Below are 24,556 nucleotides of genomic sequence, written 5' to 3'. Positions count from 1 at the left end.
TACTGTGTTTTCAAGCAGTGTTCATTGAATTCTTTTATTTTATGTTTATTGGTGTGGGTATGCACAAAAAAATCAAACCACCCTTCTTAACTGTAAGCAGAAAAAAATTATTGTACTTTAATTGTTTTCATTTTTGGCAGAGCTACTTTCTAATGCAATTATGCTTGTGCCTAGGGGCATGTGGGATTGGAAGATCAGGTATCCACCTTCCTGCACTCTTTCAGATATCTTAAATTATGTGAACCCTTTGGGAACCACACTGTTATATAAGAGTTAGCTAGCAAAAATCATCATTGTTGCAAACAAACATACTTCTCTTCAGAACCATTTAGTAGGTAACTTTACTTTTTATTAATCTCAATGCTTTGAATATGGACTTTAGAGTTCTTTTCAAGTAACTTGTTATGGCGATGTTCTTTTTGGTTTGGGGACAAGAGACAGCTGGGGAAAATATGAATCACCTCTTCTGGCCAAGCATGAAAATAGGAAAAAGGGAAAAAAATAAGTCTTTTGGGAAAAATAAGTCTATTAGTTGAAGTGCAAGCTCTGGTAATCCTTTTTCAGACCAGGCTTTTATTATAACAAGGTTAATTTTCCATAAATAATCTTCTTTGTTTGCAGTGGCTTTTTGTGTTTTCTATTTAAGTTTTTCAACACTTTATGGAAGGTGAGGTGTGTCTGATGTTTCTGTAAGGATGCCTAGACGGGAGGTACTTGTTGCAGAGAAGAAATTAGGGCTGGTATCATATGCTGCTTATGTCAGTTTGGCTAAGATTTATTTTTTAAAGTATTCATGATTAAGGAAAAGGAAAATTTTCCATTCTTATCCTGGCTTGTTCTTATTTCTCAGATGATTTAAAGTATTCTAAACTGTTTAGAAGTGCATGCACAAAGCTGTTTACAATCAGTTAAGCGTAACAGTTTTGTGCCAGATTAATATGAATTTACTCTATAGATTTACAGTAGTAACTTGTAAACAAGGGCAATACAAAATGGTTTGATCAAAGTTCTGGGAGTCTGTCTAAGCTGAGGGATGCAGATGTTTTGCCATGCAGAGACTTGATGCGAAATCTGTTTTCAAACATGGCGGTTCCACCTTCTTTAATGTTGCAATTGGTGCAAGGCCAGTGAATACATGTCCAAATTTTCCAGTATGTGTCTCTATCTCCATATGTATATATCTGTAGCTATAGAGATCCCTCCTCCTTTAGCCAAACAGAGATGTGGACACTGATTCATTTTGTGTGACCGGCTAGCAGGTTATTCCTTCATTATTTCTTACCAGCTTTCAAAGATCTTGGTTCCTCTGTTTTAAATGTAAAATACTCCAATTCTGTATATGTTTAGTATATGCTCGTGGTTAATAAAAGGTATCTATTTCTTCACAAGCCAGGCTGATGATTCAGGGTCAACATTCATTTGTTTCTTGGGCAGAAATTTTCCCTTCTGGTACTGGTCCAAATGGAGTTTTTATGGCTGGATCTTTGCTTATACACAGAGGTGTTCTTGTGATTAGTGAAATGATACTTGATTATTTACCAAAGGATAATAATATGCGCTGTGTGTAACCTCTTCCCTTGGCTTTTATTTGAATACTAAAAGGAGAGAAATTATCTGCCTAAAGAGGTTTCCTTTGTGTTTCCTGTCTCATCGTCTCTCTCTTTCAGAGGAGAAGAAAACCATAAAAAGCCCAACTGCCGTGTTCTGTGGCTAAAACCCATTCAAATAAAGGAAGTCTTAAATCCATATTAATCACCGCCACCTTTAATTTTTCAATCACTGCTTGATTAAATTGCTGCTAGATTTGTCCTTTCACTCATAGGGCCTGGTGAGTGCTCTGCAGTGAACTCAAACAGAGAAGTAATAAAGTGCTTTCTGTCACAGGCACTCCCCAAAGTGCCAGACACAACACAAGTTATTAAAAAAATATCAAAGAATGAGCTCCTATAAACTGTGCATGGAGGAAAAAAATGATTGTCCAGGGAAGGAGAAGAAGATTTTAATTTCGCATCTGCAATTGTGAAGGCAAATACATCTGTATAGAGGATATTTCAAAGTCATAAAGAAATGTGCAAACTTGAATGGCTAGGCCTGTGCCAAGACACAGGTTTGCAATGGTTTTTCCACTGTCAGAATCCAAGTGCCTCGTTTTTTTCCTTTCAGTATGAATTTCAGCACAGAGCATGTCTATCAGTTAGTAAATTCACACTGATCCACAGCCAGAGAGTCACAGAATGGGTCAGGCTGGAAGGGACCTCAGTGGGTCCTCTGGCCCAACTCCCTGCTCAGGCTGGGCCATCCCAGAGTACGTGGCACAGAGCTGTGTCCAAATGGATCCTGGATACCTCCAGTGAGGGAGACTCCACACCCTCTCTGGGCAGCCTGTCCCAGTGCTTGTTCACCTGCACAGTAAAGATGTTCTTATCTTTACCTGCCTTTAAATCTTCCCTCTGAGAATGCAGATATTCCAGATCTGATTCCAATGAAGGCGAGCAGGGTTCTGCACAGCCCTTTTCCAGTGCCCTACAACCATTACAAAATTCTTTATGTTGCCCTAGGATGCAGCAGTAGCCCTGTGGGTCCTGAGCCACCTTCCCACTACTGAGCAGTCAAGGTGCCATTCCCATGCTGGGCCATTGTTTGGAGTCCAGTGCTGGCACAGAGGTTACTGTGTGGCCTGTTGTGGGCTAGCAGGTCTTTTGTGGTGACTGCCCTCACTCTGGAAATGAGCTGTAAAGTTGGCTTTGGTGTTATGTTCTGATAGAAGTGGACTTTGTCCATTACAGCACAAATGCCAGTCAAAGCACGCTACGTTAGTGTTAGTGTATCCTGGTGTCCCAACACTTGGGATAGTTAGAATATGGCATTTTACAAAGCCCTGTCCTTCATCTGAGTGTGTTGGCTGCCAGCACAAGCACTGATTATCCAATAAATAGAGAATAAAGTGGAAAAAATGAAGCAAAAAGCTGGGGCTAAGAGTGCATTTGGCTTCCTGGCTCTAGTTTAGGAGAAGTAACACCCAGATGAAATGGGTGATTTTCTTTAAAATAAAATTGTGACTTTTTTGGATATGAGCATCCACTTTGCTTTATCTCTTGTCTTTGACTAATCTTCAAACCTTGATGTTGTTAAGGGCATCTATTGAACAACTTTGTTCTTCTTGTTATGATGTTTCACGAGATGTGTTGCTGCGTTCTGACACAAATACTTTTTTTTTTTTTTCCTCTGCTGTGGCCACAACCCGGAATCAATAGAGACTCAACATATGCTCAATCATTATAAGTCAATTCTAAACCAATTCAAGAATGTCCATACTAGGGTTTATGTGAACAGCAATTTAGTGAAAAAATCAATGTTTGGCATCGTCTGTGTCAGTTTAACTAGCTCACTTCCCATTCAGCTTCCAGTCAGTTGATAGCTGGCAAACCTCTGCAACATAATGTTGTCTTGGGCTTACATAATCTTCATTGGTAAAAGGATTTTAGAGGTTGATTTTTATCCCTTAAGTTTATATTGTGCAAGCCTTTACCCAGCACAGGGTGTGCTGGAGACAGCCTGTTTCATGCTGAGAAAGCCTTTAGCTACAGCTTTTTGAAAGCAGATGTGTGTAGATGAGATACCAAAGTAGGATTCAAGAGAGCCAATTGCTCATTTCTTCCATTTCTACTTTATCTTTCCATCTTTTCCCTCCCCCAAATAGGTACAATGATACAAATATCACATGTGGTATATGTGCTTTTTTAGTAATTTGTGATTGTTAAGTTTTTTAAGTGACAGTGATTACAAAGGTAGTGAGACTACTGGTGACTGTGGTCACTGAGTGTTTGGAGTGGTGCTGGCCTGTTGGTGATATTCTGCAACCATGCCTGCTTTTATGGATATGCTGTGATGTAAACCTGGGGCTGCTGTTACGGTGATGAGGCTGATCTAAAGAAATCTGTCGTCACACCAAACTTCCTCTAATTATTTAGCAAGTGCCTTTGAAACACCAGAGCTAAATATGCATTCCTTCTGGATGATAATAATGTGGAAGATACATTTCTTCCCGTAGTTTTCTTGTGCTGTTAAAGGAATTCTGCTAGCGTGGTGGTTTTAATGCAGTGCTGGCCATGATTGCAGAAGCAGCATTGTGTCCATAAGAGTTGTAGACTTGAAAGAGGGTCACAACATTAAAATTCATGTTTCTTTTGCTAACCTCTAGAAAGACTGAGGATTGAGGTGTATTTCTATTTTGTAGTATGGTTACATATTCATTGGTTGCCCTACATCAGACTTCGTGGCCCTCAGCTTAAGTTACTGCTGGTATCTGTGATGTAGAGACAGGGGGCTTGGTAATTGCTGTGGTCTCTTACTGCATGGCAATGTATGTACCCTGTGCATCAATGAACAAGCACATCTCATACAGATCTGCAGTAAAATGCAGTCATCCCACAATGAGCAATAACAATTCAAAAGTGTTTCATAAACATTTTGTTTAAACAGCAGCAACCCCCTTCTCAAAACCACAAGACAACAGTGGTATTTCATTTTCACAAAATTACTTGGAGAGCTCTTTGTTGCCTGTACTAGAAATGTTATTGGAGCAGTGGGCTGGAGACTTTCTTTCCCTGCTATCTTTCCCATTTAGCATCAAAATATGTTTGAGCTTCCTTCTCTAATATGATGCTATTGTTTGCAAATCTGTGTTTCATGTTGGTACTCTGAAACCCTTCCTGAGACATCTTGTGCTTTTAGCTGATTCTTTGAGGAAAGGATCCAGGGTTGAACCCTTCCCAAAGGTGGTAGGTTGGATATAGAAAATGTCAGCAGGATACCTTTGTGCTTACCACTGTATCTCAGAAAGCACAATCACAGTTCTTGGTTTCTGCATGTCCCTGAGTGAATACTACTGAAAAAAGCTAATGAGGGAAATTGTTTCTAATCCTGCAGTATGTTCTATCCTTTCACTTGTCTAGTTATTGTGCCGACAGTTGGATGCCACCTGTTCATCACTACTCTGTCCCATCATGCGCCACAATCACTTTAATCCTTCCACTAGAATAACACAACCACAACCATAATTTCCTGAAGATCTCCCATTGTCTGGGGATACTGAAGTCATTAGGCAGGCATGGAGTTAACCTTTGCATACAGTGTAATTTTATCAGCTAGTGGAAATTATTAAAAGACCTGAAACATGTACTTCAAAGAGACAATAACTGTAGACAGGTAACCTCTTGGGCTTACCTCAAGAGATTAAGTCTTAGAACTGAATGGCAGATGCCCACTTTATTAGTGAGTCATTAGTTTAGCAGGGAGATGGTGTTACAACACATACGATTGCTTTACTGCATGAGCAGAGTAACTTCTAATTTAGGCAGATGAATAATTAATAGAAAAGGAGCTTTAATAGAAGTAAGGTCATCTGTTTTCAATTATAAAAGCTGGAGTTATTGCTTAGATTGAGAAGGGTACAGTATACAGGATGTGTAGATCCTTCAGGCTTAGATTGATTTGTCTCTTCAGATGAAACCATTATAAGTAGAGAAACTTGAAGAGCCAGAAAAGAGCGATGTGAGGATTTTCATCATGAGCACCCTCACCCATCAAATGACAAAAGAACAGCTTGTGTGAGCATGACCAGACTATTGGTAGAACATCTCTGCTGTGATCTTTGATTTATGCATCTGTCAGCAGGTGGCCTTTTGGGCAGAGCAAGGAAGTCTAGAGAAGTGCTTTGTCAAAATATACCATTGACCACTGCAGTGGGCTGGTCACTCAACTCCTAAAAATTAGTATTTCAGGGATAGCAGTCCCTTACATCATGTGTGATCACTATGAAGGGCAAAAGCTTAATCTTTTGCTTTTGCTTGGCAGCCTTGTGATTGATAGCAGCTGTTGTTAGGAGAACATACGCTGTCAGCTTTGATTGTCTTCCTTTGTAATTTTGACAGATAATGTTCCCTAAATGTATGGTATGGAGGATTACTTGGTGAAGACTGTCATATAGCAGGACAAAAGGATTTTAAGAAGTACAGCAGCAAGTAAACATTCATCTTTGGCAGCCCATCCCTGTAAATCCTTTGAGAAGAGATACAAGAACTGTAATCAGAGTTTTAAGGGTTACTGTTTTCCAGAATGGGGAATGTCATTTTAACTGAGTAAGGCAATTAAATATAATGCAAAGGTGTTTTTTTGTTTGTTTGTTTTGGATTTTTTTGGGGTTTTTTTAATGTTTTCCCAACAGATAAGGGGGAGCTGAGCGATGCTGGAAGGAGGATGCAGGTGGGATGAAAGAATTAGACAGAATGAAGAATATCCAAGAGGTGGCAGTTGTATTTGCAGATGGTAAGGGAACAGCCAAGAAGATGAGACAGGGAAAGCTCATTTATACAACTGGGAATTGCTGATTTAGTTGGACATGGTAAAAGATGCAGGCCTGGAACAGAAACTTTTAGTGAAAAGCATCTCATAAACATCAATGCCAGACCTCAATTTGATGAGTCTGTGGAGCTGCGTGATTTATGCCTGTGAAACAACTTGCCAGTTAGGTATACCTTTTTTCTTTTGCCCATATGCACACACATGAAGATTAGGTTTGTGTTTTATGGGTTTTCTCTTTCTTATTGTCCCCTATCTGCTGGATTTTTTTTAAATTTGTATGTTAAGTATTAAAGGATATCAGAGTTATTTCAGGTTTGTTTGTTTCCATACTATACCATCAGAGTTTTTTGAGAGCATGGCATTTACTGAATGGCAGAGAGCTTTTCCAAGTCTGTGAAAGGACCTTTGACTCACTCAGCTTTAGATGTTTTTTCATGTAAAGCCTCAGTCTTTGTAGTTCACAGCTCAGTGAAACCTGTGTGTCTCCTTGGATGCACTAGGTGGCTAAACTTGGGCATGCAGAGAAAAGCTGCAGATCAGCTCTAATTTTAGGTGAATTCTCTTCCTGTTTTATTGTCATGCAGTAGTCTGTAAGGGTTTTTTCATTATTTTTTAAATGCCATTTTTGTGGCAACAAAATGAAGAACCCTTGTGCCCTCCCTTACTGAATTTTTCTTTTTCCAGAAGGAAAATGAAATAAGAAGTAGAATCACAATAGTGAAAAATCAAGATAGGAATAAAACCACATTATTATTTCCTTCATTCTCTCTTCTTCAACTAAAAGAGAAGGTAGACCAAGGCTGAACAGACTCTGCCCTGCTGTGGGGAAGCACAGTAGCCTTTGTGGGCCTGTCCACTTTTGTACCAAGCAGTAAATAGTCATGAAGCACTTGAACACAGTGTATTTATTTGCAGGTAGGTTCTGTGTTCAAAAGTGACAAGAATTTGTGTGGTGGTGGGAGTATTTGTTATAAAATCTTCAGAGGAGCCTGTCTCCATTCAGTTATCTGAACCCATTTCTACATCTGAAAAACAACCCTACCAACTGAAATTGTTTGCAGTGACAGGAGGAAGAAAGAAAGGCGTTCTAGAAGTTTTCTTCAGAACTAAGAAATCTGTCTCCAGTGTCACCATTTTATTTTTAAAATTGTTGTTTTGAAAATACTACATAGTGTTGTTAGGACCATAAAGCATTAAACCACTGGGAACCTGAGCCAGAACTCTGAAATGAGATGAAGTTTGGGAAAAGCTCATGGTCACAAAGAGGGCAGGGAATATAGCATTGAGTAAGAAAGATAATTATGCACAAAAAGTCTTTTTCTTAGCATCCGTCTTTAAAAACTGTATGTTTAATCTCAGTAATAAAATTTTACAGTCAGAATTTCTGTAAGCATGTCACTGTTGACATGCCAGTCAAAACTATGGCCTTGGCTACAATTATGTTTTACCACAAAATACAAAAGGGCTTTTCCTCCCTTCCTCTCCTTGTGACTCAGGAATTCAGCCAGAGGCATGGTTGGTGAAAAGCACTGAAAAGGTTCATTCCTGGTACTTGCTCTCCCTGGCTGGCTCAGATATGCTGTTTGTGTGTGTGTCAGTTTTTCACACCTGCTTTGAAACAGCAAGGGAAGATAATGTGGGAAAAGAGGGAGAACTGTCTTATTTTTTCCTTTTGTACTAGGCTAATCCAGGCAGGATTCTTTCAAAAGACAAGACTCCTATCAATAGCTAGCTGTGCTGTGGCTTTTACACTTGGCATTATAAATTGGTCCTCTGCTTTGGATTGATACTCTTCTCCAACAAATTGAGAAAGTGGAATTTAAAAACAAAAAGAAGGGATTCAATTATTTTAGCTCCATTACACTTCATGTTGCTGCTGCTCCTCCCCATGGAGAGGCTTTCTGGCTGTTTCAGACTCTTCTCATTTACAGAGTGTGATTGTATGAGTTGACCAAATTTTCCAAACCATTGATCTTGCTGCAAATGCTCTGCTGACTTGTTTCTGGCTTATGTGCAGAAAGTTCATGAGTTGGGTGGAATTTTAATTGAAGACAATTGAATGGTCTGTATTTTGCTTTTCTGCATTACTAGATGCTATATTCCCTACACATTGGGTGAAAAGGGGCCTTAAACCATATAGAAAAGGTTCTGCATGTTTGCAAAATTGCTTAGAAGTCAGTGCTGTTTGTAGGAGCTGGGTTTGGCTATGCCATGTGACTCATGCCTATAGGCAATTGAAACATTTTAAATGACATCAGAGGTTGGGAGATGGAATACCCTGTTAGAGGTATGCATTATACACCATGCATGTGTGAATGGGCATGTATGAGGGCACACAGCTTTTTCTTTTTGTTCTTTTTTATTCTTGTAGCAATTCTTTTCCCTTTCCCTTAACTCCTGTTGTATCATAAGTGGCTTTATCTGATGTTTTCTGCAGCCCAGACAGACTTAAACTAGTTTATTTCTCTCTCACCTGCTCTGCCTGGCTGCAGGTTTACCCCGTTATTACACAGACAGCAGAGACCATCAGTAGCAAATTAGGATTGAATAAACTTTCCTGCGCATGTTCAAATCCTATCACATACTCATTACAGAGCAGCTGCACGTCTGGACAAGGGAATTTCAGTGACCAAAGTCCACCTAGTGAGCTCTAAACTTTGTGGTCTGTATCTATATTAATCCTGCCTCACTGGCAGCTTTTCTAAGTGGAGAACAGACTGTGTGAATGTAAAAATCTTTCACAAACTCCTCATCTGCCCTTGCCACAGAAAACACCATGGGGGTGGGAGGCATGAGCAGCACGTGTGTGTAATTTAGCTGTGAATAGCATCCTTGAAAAAATGCTGATATCAGAAAGGTGGATGACAGGTCTTGGTGCAGGACATTTTGTATAAAGTGGTTCTTCCATCTCACTCTGCCCATCTGGCATCACATAGAAATCGTGTCCTCAGAGCTAAACATGTTGAAGTGTCTCAGATGGGCCAGATGAGGCTGGAATTGCTGCAAATCCCCTCTATCTCTTGCTTGGCTTATATTTTTCTCCCAGTTTGTGCTAGAAGGACTTTGGCTGTCTTTGCATCAATCTGTTTGCTGTGGGACAAGTGGTGGTAAGCCATTGTGGCCCCCAAGTGTCAGCCAGTGCCATCAGGAACAGACTGTAGTGAGCATTTGTGGAGGTACAGTTTATTGGTTGGGGCTGGGTACTGCAGAGGGTGCAGTGAAACAGTCTTTCAGTGTCCCATAGCATAACAGCCCTGAGGTCTGGGGACAGGCAGTGAGTGCTCTTTGGTCAGCACTCCAGCTGCAGAGCTGGAACAGCCTCCCACTTGCCTGTGGCCATTGCTCTGCAAAAGGCAATGCCTTGGGTTTGCAGAAGGGTTTGTGGGGTTTGTAGGGGTGTAGGGTTTCTGTTTAACCCTACATCCAAGTACCTCTGCCACAGCTTCTGTGGAGAGCTGTTGAATATGTCAATACCTTGAGAGGCACCTGGAGAAGTGTTGATCTCTCTTTTCCTGCTAAAACCTTTGAGAGCTCATTTTACAAAGGAGGGCATTTGGAGGGTGATGTTAGAGTGGAGAACCCTTTCTCATTGGCAGCTGAGCATTCCTCCTTTTCATACAAATATTGCCACTATTTAATTCTGCAGCTCAAGATGGCAACAACAATAAAATCAGCAAGTAGCTGCTTTGCAGAGAGAAATTATTTCCCTGCCGTTGGTTTTCTTGCCCTGTAGCAAAGTTTTATTGTGAGTAGATTGTGTCTGCAATAAACCTGACTTTCTGGGAGCTGCTCTCGGGTAGGAGACATGAAAGTTTCCCTTGTCCCCTTTGTCAGAGTTATTTTCCCATTTTTAGCTGGCTTTAAGGTAAGGATATGCTTGTTTTGACAATTCAACAGTGAGGAAAGCCAAAAGTTCTACTTGTCAAAAGTCCTTTTAGGGGAATGCCCCAAAGTGCGCTTGGTATGCTAAGTACCATGTGCTGGAGTTTTGGGGGTGTTTTAGCTGCCTGTAGAAGCTGGCTTGTTATGACTGAAAGAGAAATAACCTGATTTTTAATCTAGTAATACTAAGCAGTAGGATTCCTGCCTGAGTTGGGGTTGTTCTTCAGTCTGAAAGCATTATATTGCCTGAAGGGTTGTACTGGACTTCTGTACCAAATGAAAGCAAGTGTGACAGACTCAGGCCTGTCCCAAATGAGACCATTTTTCAATGGCAGCAGTGGCTGGGAAGGCACTTCTGCAGAAAGGGTCTCACTTTGCAGCAAACTCTTTCCTGTTTCCCTCTAAAATCTCTTCTCTCTTCTTCTCTGTCTCTTCTAATGTGTGAGTTTGTGAAGCATATAGAAGATGTGTAATTGTACTCACAAAGCTGTTGGGGAAGATAGAGTGTGCTTTCCTTGGGCTTGGCAGAGCAGGAGGATGTTTTACACAGAAAACCTGAAGAGAGCTGACCTTGATGCAGCATTGAGCTCACCAAGAACAGCATCATACTTTGAGCACTACTCCTTGGAGGTCCTGACAGAAGTATTTATTTATTTCAGAAACTAGTTGCTTGCACCAGACATAGCTATTAAAGATTACAACTGAGGATAATTATTCTTTATAAGAAGTAGTTTTTATTAGAGAGGACTAATACAGAGCTCTGATAGTGCCATGAATGTCTTGGTGGCGCTTTAGCACTTCCTTGTAATCATTCACACTAATGCTGCCTAACTGAGCAAATCCCATGGCCATTTTATCCAGATAAAATTGGAGAAAATAGATGAGCTTTTAACTGCCCCTGGAAGGCTGACAACAAATCTCATGTTCATTAGACCAAAAAGGAAGCAATTACCCATACAACAGCTTGCCAACAGCAACTTCTTCCCTTAAAATAAAGGGGTACAATGACATCATATTTTCATCAGCTCTCCCTGTGCTGCTGCAGTGAAGGGAAGGCAGATGCTGGGTCTGAGAATGCTGCCTTTTCCTCCAGAGCTTTCCTCTAGTGAAGTGTTTCCAATACCCAGTGTTCTCCCTTTGGTTGCAGCCCTCTCTGCCTGTGCCATACCAACCCTTGGCTTCTCTACTGCAATCCTCTTGGTATCCCCTTTACCCATCAGTTCTTTCTTTCCCCCTCCATAGGCAAGTCAGAGACCACAGACATTGAGCAGAGAGCAGACTTGGTTCAGTGAACACAGGAAGTCTTAAAATAAGAGATAAATGCAGAATTTCTGTAGAATAACAAAAATTGCTGAGATAGCATATGTCAGGATGAAGGTCAGGGTTGGAGAGGGAATATTCATGCAGATCACTGAGTCTAGAGGGTAGTATAGTTAAGTAGTGTTAGACTGTTTACTCAAAGGATTTTCCTTCATGTTTTTCTGCCTTATTTTTCCACTTTTGTTAGAGGACTCTCATTCATCCTGCTATCCTTTCCTCCCTTTTCAGCTGTGTCCTTTTGATACCTGCCTCTTGTGAGACAGCATATTCTTACTGGCCAGTCATACCATTTGAGGGAAGGAGAGGAGGTGGACTGAAAACTGGATGGTTTCTTCTTGCTGTTTTTGTCCTGGAAAACTTGTCCTGCTCTTACTTGTGATGTAAATCTCTCTCCATCTTGTGAGACTGAGGAAGGCCAGAAATAATATTGAAGTGAGTTCTTCTTGGGGATTCACTTCATCATCTGAAGATGAGAGCTCTCTCCCCCTTTGGTTGTGTTTTGCTTGTGAAATTGTTAATGGAATGGGAATGAAGGTGGCTGAAATATTCCTGAGACATTTTCTTCATACAGAGCTGTTTATTTACAATTTTAAATCAGTCATTTAGCATTAAGTGGCTACAGGTCATTAATTGTGGGCAGGTTCTCTACAGCACAGCTGCAGACTCCAAGTGGTCTCATGATGAGTTTCTAAATAAGACTTTTCCCTTGATTGACAAATATGATTTTTATCCTGAACTTCACTGTGACATTTGATACTGAGAGTCCCACTGCTGCCTTCCACTTTCCTATCCAGAAAAGCTAATTTTGTAGTTAATGTAAGCATATGGTTTGTTATCCAAAATATCTTCTTGTTCTTCTTTGGATAAAGTTATGCTTCTCAAAGTTTGCCTTTCTTTTCTATGCTGCTCTCATGTCCGTCTCTGGTTTTAATCTCTTGTCAGACCTGTCCCACCCAGCACAGGCACATTCCATCATCTCTGCCCTGAAGCTCATTTATTCTCTTGCCTACTAAATTTGCATGAAATTTCAGTGTTTTGTTTTGGGGGACATTCTAGACTTAGTGCACACCCTGGTGTCACAAGGCCATTCTCTACATTCTCTCCCTTTGCTGAAGGCAGGAACATTTATATTTCAAAGCTTTTTATTATTTCACCTGTGGAATTTGAATTGCAGTGCACCCTGTGGACATTTCAGCTTTGTCAGCTTGACTGTTATTAAGCTGTAATCATTTATCATAATTGGCAGTGTTTTTATGTCTAGGTTTTTTTTTTTTAAAGCAGGTATTGCAGAACCTTTATTGGTAAACTGCTGTGAGCGTGCAAAAATTTAAGATATATAATTTATGAAGTCATATTTATGTAGTTGTGCTTTGTGGTGGAAGGATGTGCTGAGGAAGTTTTGAGATGACTGTTTATTTTTAGATGAGCCAGAAGACTTTGTTTCCATGTCATTTCAGGCCCTGGCACAGAATGATTGAGGATCTGCAGAAACCCAAAAGCTTTTTCCCATCTAATGGCAAGAAAGAGTGTGTAAATAAAACTGACAAACATAAAAATGCAATAAACTACAACTGTTTCATGAATTTATAACCTGAAGGGGCAAAGTAATAAAAAAGCTATAAATTCATGTCAGTCATACGCCTTTGTTAAGAGCTACTGAGCAATAATACACGTAAAGGGCAGTGCAAGAATGTGTGTATGTGAATGCTTTCCCTGAGCATTAGCTGGAACTTGCTAAACTGAGCTAATTTAATTCTTCAAGCTCTCTCTGTGTATTGGACCACACGTGGGAGTTTCATATCTATGTGCTAGCATGTTTTTATAATAAGGAATAAAAAAAAGCAATTTGTACTTTTAATTAATAAGGATGGATGAGTTAATTTCCAAGTTACCTTATGAGTGGATTGTAAAGCTTCACAACCTCACCTTTGGAAAGAGAACCATCTTTTCTCTCATTCAGGTAACAGGGTAAGGACTTTTAGTTGTCTATGGTGTTCGTTCCTGCTACTGCTCAGTGTAGGTTTCCCCAAGAGTCGTTTGGCCTGGATGCATATTCTAGAATGGGCTGGAGTGAACTTTGAAGATGCCTATTTTCTTCCACTGACAAGTGAAAGAGAGTCTGGGCAGGTGGATTTGAGCTGAGATATGAGTTGCCCTACCTCCAGGCATCTGGGCTGCCCTTGTGGTCAGGGAAATTCTGATCAATGCTTTTAATGGTGTCCAGGGAGCTATTCAGCTGACCAAAGGCAGGCTTAGATCATGGTGAGCCATGTTGATTTCTAGACACCCCTAACAGCATTGGCATCAAAAATCAGGTGACCTGAATGCCGCCCTAGATGTATAAAGGCTGATAGTACAGACCAGAGGTCAGAATAAATATTTGCAGTCTTCCTGTGTTGTCTCCTGTAGCATTGAAGTTTAGTCCCAAAATCTTCTGCAGTTCAGAAGTGTCAGCAGTACTTGTGTGACCAGAGGCATACTTGGAGGAAGTGCTTAGTGTAAACTCCTTGTTCGGACAGTCCCAGAGGGAATGTTTGCATTCATTTTTATATCATAGTCTCATTTCCTCAGATCCACAAAATAGAAAAAAACAAATGAAATGTGCAAGCAGGGCAATCTGTGGTCTCTCCTGTCTGTACCTTGCAGTGAAGCTGCTGATCACAGATCTGTTTAATTCGTTTATTCCAAAGGATCTGAAATGCTTCCATAGCAGATACTCGATTGGTGATAAGAAGGGACTGTAACGTTTCCTTTGGGGATAACTAGTGCAGAAAAAAAGATTATTTTAGGTGGCATTCATTACTGATGGCATACTGCCCATGCTTGCAAGTAGCTTGGGATACAAGTAATTGTGTATAAATAGCCTCAGATGTGCTATTGCATAGCAAAGCCTAATATAAATAAACAATCATTAAAAATTGCTAACATAAAACAAGGGAATAGTCTTTGCTTTCTCTTGTACTCCTACCCAATTAGAATAGCTTTCTTGACAAGGCATTTGAGCTATTGAAGTGAGATATGCTATTCCAGACATTACACTGGTTTTGTTACAAGGGACTGCTTACATGAAATTTAGGCAGTTGAGATGGTAGTAAATACTTTGTTTGCTTGTACAAATATTATTAACAATCCATTAAAAAGAATCCATAAAAGATTCAGAATGTATTTTGCTTAGCTTTCTGATGGAGTTCAGTGAAAGAAGATGAGCTTTGTAATGTGAAGCTATTAGGGTGTGATTATTGCTCACAAGCCTGTTATTGATTAGGGGGTCAATACTGAACATGTCAGAAACCCTATGACCATGTGAGCTGTTTGCTGATGGGATTGTTTAAAAAATACTTCTCATTATAAACCAGTGGTGGTGTACAAGTTTAGTAATTTTCCCAACCCCTTGGAAAAATTAAACCTCAGGAAATAAGATACTGTGTCTTAGTCCTACTGCTTCCCAAAACCTTTCTGTCCCTGCTCACCATTGGCTCAATTCCTGAGCAGGGCTTGAGCTCCTCAAAAAGAGTTGGGCTGGCCAGAAATCAGACGGAGAGTCCTGAGCTCTTTAGGGAGAGACGATAGTGGGAAGGGGCTTCCTATGATACAGGATATTTGTCTGTCCTCAGGTGTTGTCAGTACCTGGAAAAAGAGCAGGATTCAGGCACAGTAGCAATGGTGGCACTGAGGAGGGGTGTGCTGCGGTTTTGGTGTTCCCACTGACCCTCACCTCCAGCCCTCTGCTGTCAGCTGTGGGGTGGAGAGCAGTGTTTGGTAGTGATCCTGGATGGATATACATCCTTCCTGACACTGGCACTGGCTGCCGAGTGCCCTTCAGAAAGCTGAATCAGAGCAGAGAACGTGGCATAGCTGTGTTGCTACCAGAAGAATTGGATAAGACCTGTTGTGCAGACTATGTTTGCGGAGGTCTCCATCAGGAAAATTAGTCATAATCACAATGAAATACATCAGCACAATCTGGTACCTGAGAAAGGATCCTCAAAATCAGCCTTGGTATGTAAAAAGCCTGATTTGTTGGGAAATACTACCTGCCCTCAAATCCAGGAGTGAAACCAGAAGCTCTCTTTGTGGTCTGGCTCAGCTTCCAGAACCTGGCCTCTGCCACTGGGCACCACAGGAGATTCTTTGTGCAGGTTATTTAATCAAATATTGGTTTATAGAGTGGAGACTTATTTTTTGAAAGCTTTTGTGAGGGAGGGCATCACCTTTAGCTGTTACCTAGTTGGGGTTTTTTTTACAGTATCAGCAGGTTTTTTAAAATTCACAACTTATTTTGCATTTCAGCTATAGTATCTGTGTTCACTATGGATGTTTCTATAGCAACCAGTCTTGTGTTATCTGCATACCTCTGTGGATGGATTAAACATGCAGTATAAAATTCGGTTTAATTTTATTTTTCTGCAGATAGTACTTGTTACAACATGTTTCAAAAACTTTAAAGTAATATGAAATAGAATGACCCTCTCTGTCATCTTTGTGTTCTGTAAGGAGCCTGTTTGTTTATCTTAGGTTTTCTATGGGACTCATATCATTGTATTTCGCTACCATTTATTCTAAATCCATCCAGTACCTCCAGGGGAGAGAAAAGCACTAAAGATACTGAATAATCTGGACTTTATCTAATACAGGAAATCTGTGCTAAACCAAAGAACTAAGCTGTCGCCTCTGGAGTCACTGTTTGAGGCTTATTATTCTCCATTTCTTTCAGTATCTCACCAAATCGTTCAGGTAAAATTTTCTGTCAGCAATCTCCTTTACAAAATCACAGAGTTTGTGTGGTATAGCCCCCCCAATCTTTACAATTATTTTGCTTCTATTGCTTTCAGTATTTAGTGCTAGGTATGTGGCAACAGGTGACTACAATTGCATCTAGAGCTCCAGATCGGGTCTTTTCCCAGGTTATGCTACAAAGTAATTTTAAAAGTTATTTATTGGTGTAGGGGTGGAACGGAATGCAGACTCCTGGTCCCACCCACTTTTCTTCCACTGCTGCTGCTTTGTTAAATGATTGTCTTCATTTGATGGATTCTGATTCCAGAGCTCATGCATGTATTCCTCATTACAACTGGATCTATTTCATTACAGTAATCCCAGGTGGATTTAGAAATTATATTTGAGGAGCAGATGAAAAAGCTTTTTAGTTCGGCAGCAGTTAAAGCCGGAACCTGGAAAGAGTAGTAGTAATGTATTCATCCCTTTTCCATTTCTAACTCATGCATTTGCTCTGTTTCAGTAAGTTGTCATTACCTCACTGCTTTCCTCAGAATCTTTAATTTGAATTACAATCTAGGCAGGTTGCCAGATTAGATGCTTGTGACACTAATAATCACCACTTTTTATGATTCTTTTATTATGTTTAATCTTTTATCAGCAGTGCTGCCTTAATAGGTCATTCTCAACTGCTCTATTTCTGCAAGTTTTTACATCTTTGGTGACAGAGCTTTGCAGCACAGGGCAATTCAATGCACTACAAAAGGGCCTAATTAAGGTCAGTGGCAGTTAAGCACATTCTTTTATTGCATTGCTGAATAAGGATGCAATTGAGCACACATTTAAGTGTTTCAGTGAATTTTGAGCCCATGAAGGGGAACATCATTCTTCAGGTTGGAGGTATTAACTCATAAATGGAGCAGTTGTTCTTCTGTACCTGTAGTTGATAGCTGGCTATGATTTGGAGGAGCAAGTGTGTAGGAGAATGTTACTCATAAAACAGCAGGGATTACCTGAACGACTCTTTATTCAGTTTTCCATTAACAGGGTGTCAGCATGGGATTCTGTCTTTTGACATCTTCAATTGTCCCCAAATTTACTTTAGTGGTATGATACTGCAATTTAGTGGTGGAACTCAACTGAGAAGGAATATTGAATTTCTTGGGGCTTAAGTTCCTGAGGCTTAATCCGCACCAGGGTAACGGAAAATGCAGCATTTTGAATGTTTCCATTATTGACAGTATGAAAAGGAATGCCATTCTTGGGGTGTTTCTTTGCCCATGTAGTTTACAAACAGGACTTCAGAGCTCCTTTTAAGCTTGATAAAAATCACTTGGCATTTTTCAGGCTCATGCACTGGGAGGAATATCCTAAAACAAAGCATGTTTGTAGGAGAGAGGGGTCTAAAGGGAAGGAAAATAGCAACATGAGCTATTGATATGTGTTTCTTGTAACCTTTGACAAGACACAGTGGAGTTAGAGGGCAGTGAGGGCATGAATGTCATGCTGGCAGGCAGAACACAGGTTGGGATTGTAGTGCTCAGCTCCCTGTGCTCATGTAACAGTTGCTTGCCTGTCATGCAGGATACCAGGTTCAGGCTCATGGAAGATGGCACAGCACACCTATTTTGAAATTATATTGAGTGCTGCGTGCTGTGTTACACTACTGACAGGACACTGGCTTGAAAAGGAGAGGCAGGCAGGATATGAATTCAGGAGACAATGTCCAGTGGGACATTCAGGCTGGATCCTTGGCTTTTGTTGGTCAGAGTGGTGACCCATCAGCTGTGCTGTTGACACCATCTGGGGATGGAGGCCTGCAGCTCTTGGAGGTCTTTGGCTGCTGGTTTTCTACATAATGGCCCATATAGCAATGTGAGATTTTTGTATTCAGAAATAATTTTTAAGGAAAGTGAAAAGGATATGGGGTGGCAGGGCCAAACAATCAGTTTCATACAGCTTTTAAATTTTTACTGCTTATATGTAGAGCTGAAGAGAATGGCATTTGAAATGCTTTGTGCTTTACTCAGTTACACACTCACCTTTACCTTTCCCCTTCCTGAGAGAGAAGAAGCTGAACAAGATCTGCATGCTGACAGGAAAAGAAATACAGCATTTGTAGGTCCAGTGGATCTGAGGGAGGTAGGGATTTTGAATTTGTTTCTAAATAAGATAAATTTGATGAATGAAACAAATCTTTAAATTTTATATTGAAGTAAGCTATGTATTCATTGATACAAAATGAAGGATATTATATGAAGTTAAGGAGAAATGGGGATTTAACTCCTTGATTGGATTTAACTCCTTGAACTCTATAACCCTGTCTCTGACAGTAGGCTGATGCCAAGTCAAATAAGCAAGCAAAAAGAAAAAGTCAAATTCAAACTTTAAGTGAACATTTAAACTATTGGGGGAAGAGGGTGAGGTAAGGAGAAAAAACAAATGCCCATAGTGTTGAAAAGGTTTTATCTAGCTGATTACCCTATTTTTGGTCATGGTCAGGGATGCTTAGAGAGAATAAAAGAAAAAAGGAGGGACAAGACAGGATATTTTAATCAGCTCCTCCAATTAATAGTTTAAGGTCTTCCCCTGTAAGTGCTGCAGGTAAAATATCATTTATAAGAAATGCTGGGATACCTTGCTCTCATTTGATTTGTGTAATCCCTTTTTGAACCTGCATATATTTCAACATCCACAAAACTCTGTGGCAATGAATTCCAGAATTTAATTAAATGTTTTGTGGAAAAGTGCTTGACTTTATTGGTTTTCAATCTGCAAACCAAATAACCTCTAGCTTTTTTAATCTTAGGAAAAATTAATAATGATCCTCTATTCACCTTTCCTATCCCATATTGGTGTTTAGGGAGTGCTATTGTTCCACTCTCTTCACTCCCAGGAGTGTGGTCCCTACTAACTGATCTCTTTTCAACTGTTTTTTTTTTCCCCCCCTAGATCTTTTTAAATTCTTGCTGGAAGGACACAGCTCAGATCATGGCCATTTTGCATGGAATTTGTGCACATCCTTTAGTTTTACACTGCAGAGCTCTACACTACAGAGCCTCAGTACTCTAAGGGTAGAAATGTGCTTCTACCATCCCCTATATGTTAAATTTCAGACCTCGGGCTAGTGAAGGAAATGCAGCTTGTGCCACACTGAGGTGACACTCCTAGTTTACATCTCATGTAGTGCAGAAGGTAATCTCACCCCTGAGGAGCTGCAGCTGTGCTAATTACCAAAGATTAGGAACAGGCCTGCCCTTAACAGGCCACATCTGTGTCCAGTGAGGATGAGTGCCATAAAAGAGTGGGTTAGCTGGTTGGGAAGAGAGCTGGAGTTTTTTGGCTGTGCTGTGAGAAGCTGTCCATGACACCACCAAGAAGGTATGGAACTTTTGCAATAAGATGTTAACAGTATTCCAGAAGTGGCCACTCCCTCCTGGATGGGCAACAGCTGCAGGGACAGGTCATTCACAGGGTTTTATGTGGAACGCTGCAGCCTCTGCATTTACACCCATGCTCCTGCTTTTCCATATGAGAATCTTGATTCATTTGATCCTGTCAATATTCATATGTATTCCATTTCCACCCCCTCTCTGTGTCTAGCTGAAAGCAGCAGTAATTTAAGTGTGCCTGATATTACAAGAACATTTGCAGGATAATGTTCACATCACTACTGTTGCTACTTAGATGCTGGTTTTTTTCATTGTATACTTTCACTCCATACTTGGCGGAGGAGGCATATTCATGCAAGTGGGATTGAGAGGATTGAGAGAGCCCTTCTAGTTTAAATATGTAAAGACTGGGGGAGAAAAATCCTCCAAGGGAACTGGTCATATCTTCCACTTGGATTCTGTTAACAGTGGATTTCTTAGCACACAAGGGGTTTTTTTGGGTTTTTTTTGTTGGTTTTTTTTTGGCTGAAAGAGGAAGTGTGATGAGTAGATCCTAATCAGATACAATATGAGAAACCTCAATTAGATGCATTTTCCATGTAATAAAACCAATAAAAAACCTCACTTAAAGACACCAGCACCATTATCATGAACAATGAGTCAATTTCTCCTGCAGTATTTTAAGTGTGTAGCTGTAACTTCAGAATAATTTTCTTCACCAACAAGCATATATCCAGGGCTGTTTGGGATTACTTTGATTATCATACTGTAAGATCAATTTTAAACGTAGGCACTGAAGCCTGAATAATTTATTTTCCAGCCCATTAGAACAGTTTGGAGGATCTGATTCCATAGGCAGTTTTTTTGCCAAGAGAGCAAGTGCATGGCTCTGTGTATCTCTTGGGGAAGAAGAGACAGATAATCTCTGCTTTTAGAGTAAGACACCTGCTGTACTGCTTGACTCTGCTCTATAAATTTGTGAGGAATTTGTCTTGAGCAGAATATTCTGCTACTTCCACAGGCAATTGCAAAGGCCAGGGCTTGCAAAGAACTCACTGCTTCTGTCCTTTCCTCACAGTTCTGCAGCTCAGGCACAAATGCACCAAACAGCCCTTTCAAGATTTACACTGGGGTCTTTCTTGGAGCAAACACCTGACTCAAATATCCTATGTCTTTAGGGCTGGGACGGTATTCCTTCTGGTGTCTCGCTGTTTTGACCTTAGAATAAAAGACTTTAAAAAAAAAAAAAGAAAAGGCAGCATCAATTGGGAAAAAATATTAGAACTGCATTTTGTTTCAGGTTTTGCCATGAGCTGCCTTGCTTACAAGAGAGAGCAGATTATCATGAAAAATTAGGCAAATAATGTGTTAAACATTTCACAAGGGAATTTTAAAAAATGCTATTGTCAGTAGCCTGGCATCTTTGAAGGCAACCTTTTTTTTAATTTAAAGTCAATTCTGCACTCACCAAATGGAGTTAATACAGACTCTCATTTGGCTGCCAGTAGATCAGGTTCAAGCTGTAGACTTCTCTCTGATGTTTTTGTCTTAATGGTTTCTCTTTTAACCATGACAGTATCACTGTTTGTGCAGAAGCCCCCACATTGTCAAAACTACCCCTGTCAATGGGTTTGGTTTTGTTTAATTTTACATATCAGCAAGCCCAGAAAACTGTCAAAACTTTTCATTTCCTCACTATGTTTCTGACACTCTTTGACACAAAAAAAAGGGCTGGGGGTTGGGGGTGGGGTAAGGAGAGAAAAAGTGGAGGAGGGGGAACATCATAAATAACCATTTAAAATTATCCATGCCTTAGATAACAAGAGGAGGAAGTAAAAACAGACATGCAGCATAGAGCCAACTACTACTGTTTTCTCTTGGCTCTGATCCAGAATAAGTAAATGTGATGCCTCTAATGCCAGAGTCTTAGACTGGTAATTACAGTTCAGTTCAGAATGGAGGGCAGAGGGGTTGAGGAGCAGCTCTTTGAATGTTCTGGAATAGAAAATATTTGGCTATTGTTGGAAAGGCTCCTGTGGCTGTCTTGGTGGGTGCTGGTTCTTTAAACATTTCCCTAACCAGATGCTTGAGTGTTAAAAGGCCACTGGATGGGGACTTGCAGGTGTGCTTTGCACCTTGGGGAAAGGGGGAGCTTTAAAGAGCAGTTAAGTCTAGAGCTAAGGACGGCCTCTGTTTCCTGGGTGTGCCTGGTGTGACAGCTTAGTAAATTTATTTGGGGACTCTCAGTAGATATTCTGTGGGAAAAGGAACAGAGCTGAACAAAAGTGTAGCTGTCTTCAGTAATGTGGGCTGACATTATGAAATCCAGTTTGAGCTGGGTGGTTTAATGTTCAAAGGATTCCTTTGTGCATTTCAAGTTTGGTCAGTCAACCTAAGGAAGAGCTGTGCATTAGCTCTTCAGAAATAGCAATGTAATGAGCTGCTGGAGAGCAGAGCATCTCTGAATCAAGGGCAGTGTTGTGAGATACTCCTGCTGAACAGGTGATCTGAAATATTCATCCCTGATCTAAATGGCTGCAGCCCCAGTCATGGCATTTTGCATGAACTGTGTCCTGGTTTTCTGATGTTTCATGCCACTGTTGAATTTCCAGTTTTTGCAAACAAGAATGAGTTTGGAGTCAGAAAATGCTGAACTCAAACATCCAGGCAGCAATGTCTCAAGCATTGAGCATTGTGCATCAATAAGAATTTAGTGGATGATGGAGGAGCAGGCAAGCAGGTCTTGCCTTTGCAGCATCCTCAGTGGTACCCACCTCCTGCAATACAAGTGATGGTTGTGGGTGTTGGTACCACTCAAAGCAGTGTAGCAGCAGGGGGATCATGAAAGGTGAAGAAAGAAAGTGCGTCTTCTTGGTGCTGTTGAGTTGCTTCAGAACAAAGAACTGAAGATAAGAGCTAAATGTATTGCAAGGTCATGGCTCTGCTGCTCTTGGGCATCTGCCTTCATTAGGCTTAATTGGGCTGTTTGAGCAGCCTCCCCGTGCCTGCAGCTCTGAGGCTGATCTTGAGGCTAACATCCACCAAGCTGAAGAGGCAGAAGTGCACTTCTGCTTTTCATCCGATTCCTCAGCCAGTTTAGTGCTATTCCTGACTGTATTTCAGCACTCTGACCAGTTTGGTTTTAGCTTAGGTATTTATACATCTCCTGCAATGTTGTTCTGTTCAGTAGACCTTCAGAGTTTTATTTCCTCTTCAGGGAATTTGTTCCTATATTATGATTCTCCTTTTTTTTTCCCCTTGGGCCATGATGATAGCATTTCTTTATATCCCCTCCCTTAGCCTAAATTGTTTTCTGTGGGTTACCTTATGTGGGTATTCTTTCCTATCCACTCCCTTGGTTTTTTCTTTAATAATTTTGGACAGTGTTAATGATCATGCTTTCCAAGTGGGAATAGAGGAGAGGTATTTCCAGTGTGCCATGTCAGGGCATGGACTGTCCCTCCAGGGCACTTATAAGAGGATACTTGTGCAAGGTTGAATACAGTGATGTGGGGATGCCTGGAATATGCAAAGACTCCTAAAGGAGGGGCTTTGAGTCCCTGTGCCTTGGGGTTTGCTTTCTCTCAGTGGAGACACACAGGTTGGTCCAGCTGAGGTACACTGATGTGAGGTGTAGTTTGATTCCTTAGCTCTGAACAAAACAGACTGGTTTGCAGCTGGGCTGAGGAATGCTACCTTAAAACACAGCTGCCTTTATTGCCTGTTATTTGGGGAGGAATTCAGTGGCATTAAGAGACAACCTTAGTAATTAGTATAAGAAATTGCTTTGGCTTTTGTGTTTCTCCTCTGTGTTTCATTTCTGAGGTTTAGCTCTGCCCCAGGATTAGCTCTATCTTTTTCCTTCCCTGGTTCATGAGCTGCCTTATGTTCATCCACTTTATGCAGGTATTTAGTGGATATGCTCCTGCATATGTCTGGCTTACTACTCTATGAGCACAATTTCATTCCAAGCCTTTAATTGATTTGGATAATAAAGTGCAATTATAAACTCAATAAAAATTGGTTATTTTAAAGGGAGAGCAGGAAAGAAAGAAGCCTAAGTGATGCTGTGCTGTGTGACTCGATAATGATGCAAAATCCTCTTTGCCTTACACTCTAAATGCTCTCTTGCTTCCAGGAGAGGCTTGACCTTAGGAACTAGGGAGGATGAGGTGTCCTGCCAGGGGGCTGCTCTGGCAAGGTTTGCTTATGGCATGTGTCAGGGTGAGAGACAGGGTACTGGGATGGGAAGAATGGGGAATCAAAAATGCTTCAGCCATTCTGGGCAGTTCTCTAAGGCTCTTAAACAGGACAGGGATTTTTTCAATCCCTTCAAGAGCTGACCCTTTGGGAATTTATCCTTTACTCAGCGTCTACTTTTTAACTAGAGAGCAAAAGACCTGATTTGGAGATTGTGTCTTGGATTTAGGAAATCTGTGACAATTTTTGAGTGTTGCATCTTACTGATGACTTCTCTATTTTTGTTTTTTTCTTTCTCCTACTAAAAATGTCCTAAGGAGAAATAATTTCTTACTAGGTGTGACAGCTGGTTTGCTCCACCTGCCATATTGACATGGTTTCACATCTGGGGTTGCTTGGATACAATAACTGAGTGTCTTTGTTTCTCTTTGTTTTCCCAGTTGGGAGGCTGTGGAATCCTTGGTGTAGGCATCTGGCTGGCTGTCACCCAAGGGAACTTTGCCACCCTCTCCTCTTCTTTCCCATCCCTGTCAGCTGCCAACCTGCTGATCGTCACAGGGACGTTTGTCATGATCATTGGCTTCGTGGGCTGCATAGGTGCCATCAAAGAAAACAAGTGCCTCCTGCTGAGTGTGAGTATTGAGCTGCTGCAGTGTTTGCTGTCTTGTGATGCTGCTGCTATT

At 40.7% G+C, this 24,556-nt stretch overlaps 1 protein-coding gene across 2 annotated transcripts in view; it reads left to right on the top strand.

The window, feature by feature from the left end:
• TSPAN4 (tetraspanin 4) overlaps nt 1–24,556 on the top strand; it is a 414,602-nt gene that overhangs the window by 323,568 nt on the left and 66,478 nt on the right. For both annotated transcript variants that reach the window (XM_054275435.1, XM_054275434.1), the window contains one exon: nt 24,314–24,505. In XM_054275435.1, coding sequence (XP_054131410.1) covers nt 24,314–24,505 — 192 coding nt within the window. The remainder of the gene's footprint in view (nt 1–24,313; nt 24,506–24,556) is intronic.

This window comes from Melozone crissalis, unplaced genomic scaffold (assembly GCF_028551555.1).
Source record: "Melozone crissalis strain CALT ecotype California unplaced genomic scaffold, PUWL_Pcris_2 ptg000018l_1, whole genome shotgun sequence".
Lineage (NCBI taxonomy): Eukaryota > Metazoa > Chordata > Aves > Passeriformes > Passerellidae > Melozone > Melozone crissalis.
The sequence above is the reverse complement of the archived record's forward strand: the minus strand, read 5'-3'. Positions and strand labels throughout refer to the sequence as shown.